The sequence below is a fragment of the Coturnix japonica genome, chromosome 2 (genome assembly GCF_054131305.1).
Source record: "Coturnix japonica strain WE chromosome 2, WE-NBRP24, whole genome shotgun sequence".
NCBI classification, from domain to species: domain Eukaryota; kingdom Metazoa; phylum Chordata; class Aves; order Galliformes; family Phasianidae; genus Coturnix; species Coturnix japonica.
This window is the reverse complement of record NC_140664.1, coordinates 20,292,432-20,304,307: the sequence shown is the minus strand read 5'-3', so window position 1 is coordinate 20,304,307 and position 11,876 is coordinate 20,292,432. Positions and strand designations below refer to the sequence as shown.

Below are 11,876 nucleotides of genomic sequence, written 5' to 3'. Positions count from 1 at the left end.
TTGGTTGTAATCAAGAGCAATATTTCACCTTCCTGTGTCCAGTGACTGATGTAACACATGGATACGCTTGGCAGTGGAAACGCACTGGCACAGGTACCCGAGTCAGAACGATGCTCCTAAGCTCTGCAATACTACCACTTTCCCTGCATGATAAACACCATGGGCCAGTCCCAGCAAGACCTCTTGGCTTCGCTTCTGGAGTGCGCATCCTTGGTGCTGTCAATATTTGTTTTGAAGACATTCTTCCTGGCTCCATGTATGAGACACAAATCACAGCCACTCTCTTATTTCCTAAAAGTTTCAGGTCTTCTGAGAAAAGTCTGGGAAAAAAAGCAAACCAAAATGAGCTGCCATTTTGGCACCCATGAGCCTCATCCTTTTTGTTTCCCAGCACCTGATTGCTGCCTTCTAGGTAACTGGGGGAGGATGTGAGAGGCAGCGCGGCTCGGTCCGGCGGTTGAGGACACAGAGCAGAGGGAAGAATTCCCTTGAAATAAATAAATAACTATATGATAAAAAAGCAAGCAAGCAAACAAACAAACAAAAAACAGCAGAGGGAGACTTTCCAGGTCCCTGCTTCTATCCGGGTCCAGCCCTCTCATGTTTTCCACTGGGGGGGAGGACGGCAGAGTAGAGGATAGAGAGGGGGCGGTGGTTATTTTTTTTGGTGGAGGGGAAGGTGGAAAGTTGCTTGAATTTGCGAGGGGCGAGAGCCGGCGGCGGAGACGCGCCGCCTCCTTCCACTGGCTGGGGGAGCTGCCAATCTGTGTTGTAATCCTGCAGGAATTTCTGCGGGGTTTAACTGGGAGCCGCGCTGCCGCTGCCGCGCACACGGGGCGGAGGGCGGGAGGGAAGGAAGGAAGGAGAGGAGCGGGCGGCGAAGAAGAAGAAGAAGAAGGAGGAGGAGGAGGAGGAGAAGGTAGCAGCAGCAGCAGCAGCAGCAGCAGCAGCAGCAGCAGCAGCAGCCGGGCAGCGTTGTGCCGCCGGGCAGCGTTGTGCCGCCGGGCAGCGCGGAGCTGAACGCCGACAGCAGCGGAGCGGAACGGGCCGGAGGGCGCCCGCGGCCCTGCCCCGCGCCCCCGGGCGCTGCCGAGCGCAGCGGCCCCGCTTTCTCCTTTGTGCCCGGCCACAGGCGGCCGCCGCGCCGGCTCCTCGGGAAGAATGCGGTGCGTGTGGCTCGCGCTCACCCTCAGCTTCGTGGCCTGCGCCTCCGGGCAGCCGGTGAGTGAGCGAGCGGCAGGGCGGGGGGACGGGACAAGGACGGGACGGGGGCGGCCACCTGGGCTCCGTCCGCAGCGCTGCCCCCGAGGAATGTCCTCGATAGGAGCAGTGGGAGCGCCCCTCCAGACCCGACTTCACCGCGACGCCCCGACCCGAGGAGGTGCGGGTCCGCGTCCCCCCGGCGGCGCCTTCCCCCTGTTCCCCGCGGCTCGACAGGCTGCTACGGAGGGCACCTAATGAGTTAATTGGCCGTGGCTATGCGGCTCGGTACGCGCCCCATGACCCTCGCTTCCCCGCGGGGTGCGCGCCCATCCCGGCTGCCCTCCCCGCCCGGGCTGGCTGCGGATAATGCCGCTGTTTACGCTTCTCGCAGCCACAAGTGTCTCCTCTGAGCGGGGAACTCTGCTTAATGCAATTAACTCCGTTGTCGGGATTTGTACCTCCCGAAAAGCCGCTCCTCTGCGCAGCGCTCCCGCCCCGCGCTGCGGGCGGATCGGGAGAGGATTCGGGCTTCGCCGGCGGCGCTTCGGGACGGTGCCGGGGCGGAGGGGGATGGAGGAGGAGGAGGGAGCCGAGAAAAGAACGCGGTTACAGCGTTGGGACAAATATTAGGAAATAATAAATGGAGGTTTCAGTCCGAAATTAAAATACCGTGACAATTTAATCCAATTAAAATGAGCTGCTCCACTGAACTAAATAATGTCACCGGCTCGGGTTCGCTTTTGAAGTTGCCTGGCTATTGTATAAATAAGCCCCGTCGCAGCTTTCGTGCGGTCCGCCTCATCATTAGTGATTCCGAAGGATACAATTGCAAAACGCTTTTCTTGAGGGCTAATTAAGACCGAGTTGTGTCGAGCCCGGACTCCCGTTCCCGCTATGCGCGCTCCCCCTTGCTGTATGTTTTAGTTTCATAGGAACGCTACTGTTACGAAGTTCTCTGATGGCGGAGTAACTGCAACTGCCACAGTCATTAGTTAAGTATTAAGTTGGATGGTTTTGCCTTGGGATGAGCAGGCTCCTGCGGCTGGAACGGGGGGAGCCGTGCTGCCGGCCCTGAGCAGCGCCCTGACTGCTGCCAGAAAGTTGTGGGCAGATGGGAGAGGTGAAGGGAGGTGGATTTTTCTCCCCCCTCCTTTTTTCCTCTTTGGCGGCAGCTACGAGGTCCTTTAAGGAGGAGTTTTGTAGACTGGTGTCTGGGAAAAGACGGATGCTAAATCTTGTCTGTGCAGAACGCTGTCCTGGTCCTAAGTTGGATTTTATCTGGATGCTTACAACAACCCTGCAAGCTTTTGGAGTACTGACAAATGGTTTTAGCTCCTAAGTTCTTTTCCTTTGTTTGATTCTTGAAGAAGTATGTCCTGTGTTTGCTTCGTGTAACTACCAAGCCCCGCTATTTACTGGGGTGGACCCCGTTGGTGTTAATCACGTTAAAAACATACTGGGAATGTAGTAGGGAGCTGCGTGTCTGTGTGCCCTGGTGTTGGCTCTTGTGCTGCAGATGTACTGTGGTGTGCGGTGTCAGCTTGGCATCAGGATGCAGAGGGTGCCGGGCAGCTGTACCCTGTTGTGCCTGGCTGCAGGAGGTGGCAAGTGCCCACATCAGAGCTGGCAGATGGCACTGGGCTCACAGGGTACTTCGCTGTGCAGGGGGAGATGCTGGATATCAGTGGGGTCTGGTAACATCAGCAGATGTGAAGGCACTTTGAGACTCACCCAGGCTTGGGTGAATTGTGGAAAAGGTGTTCTTTCTGGTTCCCTTTTAGGAGAGGGAAAGAGAGTGATGTGAAAGTGCTGGAAAAAGAAAAGGCCAGCTCTCTAAGTGTGAGTCAGGTGTGTCTTTTATGAGGTTGGGTTCAGTCTTGATGATAGCAGGAGTCAACGCTTGCTGATTTTAATAGCAACAGAGAGCAGTGCCAAGTATCTCACTGTCCTTGTCAGTTCCCATTCTGCCGAGGCTGATAAACCTTTCTGCTTCTTTCTGCTCCTCATCAGTAGGACTAATGGCTTTCCAGGGCTTGTGTGATGCTCTGATCCTCTCCGCAAGCCAAGGTGGGTGCAGGGAAGACTTGCTGGCAAACAGGTTTCTGTGTGTGCTGCACTGTAATCCTGCTGCTCTCACAAATGGGAGAACAGTCGTGGCTCTCCTCCTGTGTAGTGGTGTATCTTGAGTCAAAGGACTCTGCTTCATGCCAACTCCCCAGCACTGTGTGCGTAGTGTTCTTTAAAATAGAGCACTGCAGCACCAACATCAACTATGTGGTCTGTCTGTTCCTTTTGTAAGCATCTAAGCACTGGATTGTTGACATATACGCTATTATTGAAGGATTACTTGGGTAATAATTTGTGTATTTTTGAGAAATATTTAATATTTTGGAAGCACGGTGCTGTAATTTTTTCTGCATTTGTTTCTAATCATTACTTTGCTTTTGGAATCTGGAAAATGGATCCCATGTTGGAGAGGGTGAATGTTTGTTTTGGTTTTCAAACACGCAGCTTGGTTTTGGGGATGGTAATTACAGGAGGAGAGAAAACTGCTGAAGAGATGGCTGATGTTTCAGATTTACATTCTGTGAGTGTCTCTCCTAAGCACGTTTAAATGTGCATTGCCAAGTAAATTCCAAAGAAAGATAGGAAACTTTTAAGTCTTGATTTATTTCCACCCTTCCTCAGCTCACGTGGGCTGCTGCTTCTCTGCAGGAGTGAGGAAGATCTTCCCGTGGCTGGCAGCACCTGGAACTAGCCACTGCTACTGGCCACTGCTCCCATTGCCCTGGCTCTGTTTTGGGGGCCTGGCAGCAGCCCCCATGTGCTGGAAGCTTGGGAGGGCTTCAGCTTCTGCCTCTGCCCTCAGGTTTTGCTATTGCGGTGCTGCAGTTAACTCGCTGCTGGAAGCATCCCTTTATCTGGATGTTCTCAGGAGTCCCTTTCTGGGAATAGGTTTCCCTCCCAGGTTAGCTTATCTTTTAAAAATTAAAGAACAGATGATTCTTGACCCGAGATCAAACACTGAAGCAATTTCTCTTTTTAATATCTTAGCCCCGAGGTCTGCATTGGAACTGACTTAATATTCAGGCCTAAAGTGCAGGGAAGTTTTCTCTGCATTTTTTTCTAGATCCCTATCAGGGAAGAAGATGAGCGTCTTCAAGGACAAGTCAGGACAAATAGTTCCCAGTTTGCAGTTGGGTGCTGGGGTTGTGGTTCCTAGGCAGGTGATACCTCTGTGGTAGGTTTGTGGCAATTGCTGCAGCTATGGGATAGAGATGGTGGGCTGGAAATAACGAGCCACAAACCTGGGGTTTACTTGACGTTTTGATGGATCTGAGTCTACGTGGTCATAATCTGAAGTACGGTTTTAGGATGATCAGATGAAGGTTTGATTGCTTGGCCAGCAGAGGTCCAAGCTGTGCAGAGTCCTACCTCAAATATGCTGTCATGATCTAATGCTTCCAGAGAGGACGGAGGAGAGCTGCCTGCTGCCCTTGCAGGGAACGTGGCTGCGTTTGGGCCAGGAGCCCCAGGCTTGGCAAAGAGCTCATCCATCACGCAGCAGACGAGCTCCCTGAGGAGCAGCCAGCCGCCTGCAGAGCCCTCTGTTTGCACTGCTCTTCATGGCCAGTTGTCTTTATAAAATGTCAAGCCGAGGCATATGGATGGCATTTATTAATTGCATTATCTCACCAAATTGACTTTTGCCATTGACCAGTTTAAACATTTTCCTTATGGCAAAGAACTACAGGCTTTAGTAAGGCTCAGAGGCTGAACAAAGGACTCTTGTCTACTTACGGAGAAGTGCTCCTTTGTCATCTGAAGAGATCTGACTGACCAGGATTTTTAACAGAAATGTTGTGTTTGAGAATGGAAAGCTTATTCTAGGCCTCATGCAAGACCCTGCTTGAATGTAGGGCATAAATATGCCCTCTGTGTTGCTGCATTTGAGAGAGGATGCACAAGTAATGAGCAAGCAATTTGGTCCACGTTCAAGTTGCTGTACTTTCAGCACTGCAGCAAGCATGAGAAAATTTACTTTAGGCTGTTCTGTGAAAGGACTGTCATTTGGTTATCTGCAGTTCATGCTCACAAGATGACAGTGAACTGCTATCTGCAATCTCTTCAGGACTAGTAATTTATTCATAGGTTACATGGCACCACTCAGTGATTTGGGAACAAGATTTCTCTTGCTCACATTTGAAATATAATTTGCAATCTCCCGAGTAAAGACTGCATTAGTGTTTGACCCTGTAATAATGACAGTTCTCCGTATGTATGTTGTTTTCTTGATTAGCTCAGCCCTGAGGGATGCTTTCAAAAGCATACTGGATATTGGGGTGGAAATACAAAAGATGTGTAGTTCTGCAATGTACCGGAAAACTAACTGCAAGAGGAAAAAATAGTGTGTAACAGCCGTTTACAACAAGTACTCTTATGCTGAACAGATGATTCTTGACGGTGTCTCAAGCTGGGTGCTCATTTAAAGTGAAATAATGATTAACAAGGAGTTGGGGAATCTGCAAGACTTGGCCTAGTCTGTAGATAGGCTGCTTTAGTGTGTTGGTAAAGTGCTTGACTGAAGTCTGAGCTGGATGCTACACCTAAAACCACTGTTCTTAGTTTGCATCTGAACAGCTTCTTCAGAATTCTCCCATCTAAGCTAGACTGTTTTGTTCCCAAAGTGAACTGATTTTTCTGAAGGTTCAAATAAAAACCTGTTTCTCAGTGGTTGCGTTGTGAGGGTGAAGATAAATACATACTTTATGCTCCCATTAAACATAGGATGAAAGGACTTACTAAAGGTCAAACAGCCTTTCGTATGTACAGGAACTGAATCACAATGTTCAGAAGTACCACAGTGATTAACAACCAGAATGCTGTTGTCTGGATTTAAATATTATGTTGTCAGACGTGTTGCTCCTGCTTGATTAAATGTAATAAAGCATAATTTTCTCTAGAGGTGCTTCCACATTGATGGAGGTTGCATGTCACCTTTCAAAGCAGTGTGAAGTGGCCCATCCTTATTTTCTGCACAGTATTTCAGAAGCGTGAATGTGAATGGTCTCACAGAGCTGCAGGAGGTGGCGCAGTGTGGGAGGTTCAGTGCTCCTCAGGGGGCGGCTGGGTGCATGGCTGGAGTGGCTTCCAGACTAAGGATGTCTTGAGAGAGAAGTGATAATGTGCTTGCTGGCAGTGAACTAATAACCTAACTAGGCCTTTCATCTCTTCTGCCCTATCTCACATCCTCTTCATGTCCTGCAGTAACTCAGTAGAAGTAAGCTCTCCTCTTTCTCTAGGCTAAGATGCATTAATCCCAGTTGTGTCTCTGTGGGTTTTGGTGACCCTGGGGTACCTGGCTGGAACTAACAGCTGTGCCCAGCCAAACACCATGCTCTGGGTCTCTTTCAGTTTTAAAAGCTGAATTCTGTTTGCCTTTCATACTGGGGTCTGAAGGAAAGGGCTGATAGTGGTTAGGTGTATTTAATATGAGAGTACAGCTGTCCAGGAGGCTGATTCTTAGAATCGTAGAGTCACAGAATCACAAGGTTGGAAAAGACCTACAAAATCATCTAGTCCAACCATCTTCCTATCATCATTGCTACCAGTAAGCTACTAAACTATATCTCAAAGCAGATATTTCTTCATTTGCTGGGTTAAACTATTCTTGCTCGCTCTGGATGCAGAGATCTCAGAATCAGTGCATCACTTAAACTGATTACTGGGTGAAAGCCTCCACAAAGCCTTTCCCTTCAGATCACTTTCGAGTATTGTGCAGTTCTCCATTCACATATATGGTCACGGAAGTGTGACATTGATGGTGTTCTTATAACTTAAAATGAAAACTTGCAAGGAAAGCAAACTGGAAAGGTGAAGCTAGTTCCAAGTAATGGAATTGCACCATCGCTGGGACATGCAAAAAGTCAAACTTCCATTGAATTTAAATTTGTGATGTTGCATAAATAAAAATAGGTATGGCTCGGTTCTATAAATAATAATAAAGTATGATTCCTGCAGCAGGGATTTGCATAAGATAATGTTGCTGAGGAGCAGGATTCTGAGTTTTCTGCATTGCAGAACACCCCCTGGCTGTGGAGCTATGTCCCCTTCCAGCATGGAGCCCACAGGTGCTGGGTGCTTGCACAAGCCACTGGTGGCAGTGCAACCACATTACTGTGAGGCTTTGTGTGGCAAGGAGATGGTGTGTCCATGAACAGAGCATGGGGAGTTGGTTATGTTAGCAACTGGCTCTTCTAAGTCTCATTGGTGAGAAGGTGAGAAGCTCTCAAGAACTGCTGGGGCAGCATGCAGTTAGGAGACTAATGCTTTAGGATTACTGGTGGCTAAAGCATTTGCAGCATGTGGAACTCGTAAATCTCTTCATGGAAGAACAGTACTGGAGGTATAAATGAAGTTGCCTTTTGTATCTCCTAAGTTCTTCTCATTGATGGGGTTTCTTGTAGTTTTCCAGTCATGTTCTCTTCAATTATTTTCCATCTGTGAAGAACAACTTTTTGAATGGAACAGCTGTGATGGTACAGAATGAAACTTCTTGCAGTACATTTGAAATCAAGTGTCCATAAAGGCTGAATTACACAGAGCACTTCTGCACTGATCTCTCTGTAGCTGTTGCCTCTCGAGCTTGGAAACTGTGTGAAACTTTGTGTGCAGATCTTTATCCTGTGTAGGTCTCTGCTTTATGTGTATCCTCATGTTAGGTGCTTCTGTGTGTGTGTGTGTGTCTCCTGTTATGAAAGGCAATATGTTTTTCAAACGTCAGGAAGGAAATGCCCTGCAGAACATGCAAAGTGTTAAACAAACAGAACAGAATTGCCCTCAAAATATTTAAAATTCTTTTGTGCTGGTACCAGGCTGGGAAGAGCGGCTTCTCTAACCTTATTTATCAGGGGGAAAAAACCCACAACCTTAAACACAAGGTGGTCTTTATGTATTGCATATATACTTTTTTTCTTCTTGTTTCTTGATTTTGTATTAAGTTTTCCTAGCTTTTGACCAAAACTTTGCTGCGTGCTTCTGCCTGCTGCATGGAACTGTGGCTGAGGTTGCCAGAGCGTTTGGCCGTGGATGGGAGGTGGCTGAAGAAATCCTGTGGCAAAGCAGGAGATGCTCTTCTGGGAGCAGCTGTGGTTGTCCTCACAGCACAGTACAGAGCATCCCTAGGGATACAGGGGGACTGATGAGATGAGGGTGTATTAAAAAGACATACTGATGTAATCTAACGGCTGTATCTCTGTTGAATCACACTTGGAAAACCCACTGCAGCTTAATGACTTGAATGCACAGGGCTTGAGGGTGAGGAAGGTAGGTCCTACAGGCGCCTCTTAAATAGAAATACTTCTGTAAGGCACCCAGTTGCAGTTGTTACTTGAAGAGATGGCACATTAAGGTTGGGGGTGACTGACAATGGCCCTGTTCCTATTGCGTATTGGAAATGCTTTGCCCCTGTGTTCAACCCAAGCAGCCATGTGGAACCAAATAGTAGGGCTGTGTTTGGCACTGCAAGGGGAGGATCCTTGTGCCTTTGTTGAGGCTCAGGCTTTGTCATAAATAGTGTTTCTGTGGGGTGAGGAGGCCCGTGACACTGTGCTGAGCCTCACTGGGCAGGGAGAAATTCTGAGCTCCAGCTAACATAAGAGCGTCGGGTACTGTTAATAGTATTGCTGTGCTGGAAATGTCATCCCTTGTCTGCTTTGTTACTGTAGGGCATTAGAAAGGGGAAATGACCTTTTTCCTTTTTGTTCCTGTTCTTACTGCGATTCAAAACCTTGAAAAGCTTATTCTACCCTTGGCTGGTCTGGGATTTTGTGATTTCGCTAATGCCGCTTTCCTGAGCGTATCTTTTCCACTTAACAGGGAGTTAGTGACCTGCAATTCTGATGGAGGTCTCTTCTGGCGCATACCTGTAATTGGCCTTCAGCTTGACGGCATAAAAACTGTTCTACACTAAAAACCAGTCCAGCTTAATAGAAATGAAGGTTTTCTGAAATGTTTTTGAGAGCCGTGTATCTTGGCTATAGGTTAGAGAAGTCTTCCAGCCTTGTGAATATTTATTAATGCTGCCATAATTATGTGTCTATAGCACCTATCTGTAACACACAGATAGGACACTCAGTGCTACTTCTTTGCCATACACTTCTTGCTGTTTCGCATAAACTCAGAGGATTTAATAACTGATTTAAACGTGTAGAAGTATTTCACTTGAGTAACTCCAGGGAGACTGAGGAGAAAATTTCTTCTGATAAACACTTCCAGTCTCAACAAAAGCAGATAGGATCCGTCTTGGTGGAGATTGTGGCTGTGCTGTGGCTGGGCCTGGCACGGTTCCTATAAAGCTCACGTGGCGTTCCTGTATTTGTGATCAGAGATGAATGTCTGAAGAGAGGATTAGCAAGAATGTTGCTTTGGATTTCTCTGTGGCTTTCTGTAGATGCACATGCAAAGCTGACCTCTCTCTTGTTATTTAGTGCAGCTTGCACAACTGGAAGACCTTAGAGGAGTCGAGCAGGCAGCTGTGCCAGCTGTGCAATTAATGGTGACACCTAACAGGAGCGCAGTGGAAAGCAATAGGTTGTTTCTGTGTATCTTAACAACCCTCCCAACAGCTGGGCTTGCTAGAGTGAGCTCAGTGAGCTGTGAAATTTAAAAGCAGGAAAGGAAAAAAAGGAACAGGCTGAGCTTCTAAAGATTTTCTTACCACTGGGTTTGTTGCACTGTTGAGCATAGATGTAGGTGACTCTGAAGTTACTGCTGTGTTTGTATATTTCTTGTTTTATTCCTTGAAACTTTTGGTCTTTGGGCTGTAAAGATGAGCAAGGAAGGGCTGTATAATTGTATTTATACCTAATTTTTGTGTCCAGGGCAGTTCTTCAGTCTTTGCCCTCCCAACATGGCTGTTGGAGCGTGCTCTAAGTGGGGATAGCCCTGAGCTCCTTAGGAGCAGGAGATGGTGTGGAGCTGGGTGTGTGGAGCTCTAGCTTGGCACTTGCCAGCATCGCTCATTACTGTGACACTAATCACCTCCTATACGTGCAGATGCAGAGTGTTTAATTAAGAGTACGTGCGGGGGGAAATCATAATTCCTCAATCTATGTGGAATTACGTGGTTGTCATATTTGAAATGTGTGACCATTGGTTACAAAGGATGTTTTCTGGAAGTGCTGTAGATCTGGTGGCATATGTCAGGGACTGGAAAATGTAGGCTATTTATAATTATCCACAGGTGGAGAGGGAGGCAGCAATGCACAGCGCTAGTAATAATTATCATCAGTGTGGAAGTTCATCTCTTAAGCCGCTGGTTCTAACGCACTACAAAGTATTTGATCTGGAATCTGGCACAGCCTTCAAGTGGAGCTGTTCAAAGGAGTCCTGACCTAATTTTGCTGAGGAAGTGTGCGAGCCTTCCTCATTCTGCTAATTTCTTGCAGAAGGTTTTAATGATAAAGTCTTCCTATCCTACATGTGCACATATTTTACCGCAGAGCATTTGAATAAAAGAAGCCATTACCAGCCAGGTGGTAAATATAGCACACAGCTTAGCAGAAATGACCTTCAATTAAACAGAGGCGGTCCCTTCTACCACACCACGCAGTTGTCATTTAAATTGTTTTAAGCCTATTTTTGCCGAGTCTTTTTGTGAATAATTGGAAAGCCTGAAGCACAGCGCTTGGCTCTGTGTGTGAGGGGAGACTCGGTGCTTGTGCTGAACTCCTGTTTCAGTCAGCACTTCAAAAATGGGAAGTGAGTTACAAATGTTTGCTCTCCTTTTCAGGGAAACATATAATTAAATTATAAGACCTTGTCCACTGAGCTATGTAGTTTTATTTTTATTTTTTTCCATTATGGGGTATAGCACAAATGCTTTGACTTTCCTCTGGAGAAATCAAAGCAGATGCAATGACATTATGTCTTAATGGGCTTTCATCTTCAAAAGAAAATGGGGGGGAGGGGACAAAAAGTCCTGTTATTCAGCAATGTACAATAGTGGTAGGGAGAGTTCAAATAGGTGTTCCTCATTACTGACTCTGTAGGTGTGGGCTGTTTTTATTGTAAGATAAAACACAAACAAAACAACCTCAACCGTGGGCTTTTAAGTTCTGTCTAACCTGTCACTCGTTCATTTTCTTGTGCCATTATCACTGCAGTGTTGTTGTAAGACTACTGCTTTCCTACCAAAAATGCAGCTTTTTGTTCAGTATGGTTTTCTCACTTGTGCTAATGGCATTTCTGAGCAGTGCTGTGCAGCATGCAGTAACTGTAGTGCGCTTAATTGTAATTTGTCTTAAGTTCTTTGCTCTATTTCTCCAGTCTCTTAAGTCTTCAGTCTCTTAAGCTTCCAGTCTCATTAGACTGATCTTTTTTTTTTTTTTTTCATTATATTTTTCCCCTTCTCTGCTACTTTAGTGCTGCCAAGTCAGCCAGGTAATGGCTAGTCCTGGCACAGCTCTCTGGTCTCATGTTGCAAGCATGGGATCCGAGAGCTGGAGACGAGGCACGTGAAGAGCTGGAGACAAGGCACGTGAAGAACTGGGTCTGCTCTGGTTGCTTGCCCACCATCAGGTGGCTTTCTGCCTGCTTTGCTGTGGGTGGTGATGGGAAGGAGGAGCATGTGGGGGGTTGGGGTTACAGCGATGCAGAGCATCCCAACCAGG

The 11,876-nt window shown here is 47.3% G+C and overlaps 1 protein-coding gene across 1 annotated transcript in view; it reads left to right on the top strand.

Annotated features, from left to right (window-relative positions):
* The first annotated feature begins 827 nt into the window (after positions 1-827).
* SDC2 (syndecan 2) overlaps positions 828-11,876 on the top strand; it is a 52,286-nt gene continuing 41,237 nt past the window's right edge. Inside the window, exon 1 of the mRNA XM_015855925.3 lies at positions 828-1,221. Within this exon, the coding sequence (XP_015711411.1) occupies positions 1,162-1,221 (60 nt within the window). The 5' untranslated portion in view covers positions 828-1,161. The remainder of the gene's footprint in view (positions 1,222-11,876) is intronic.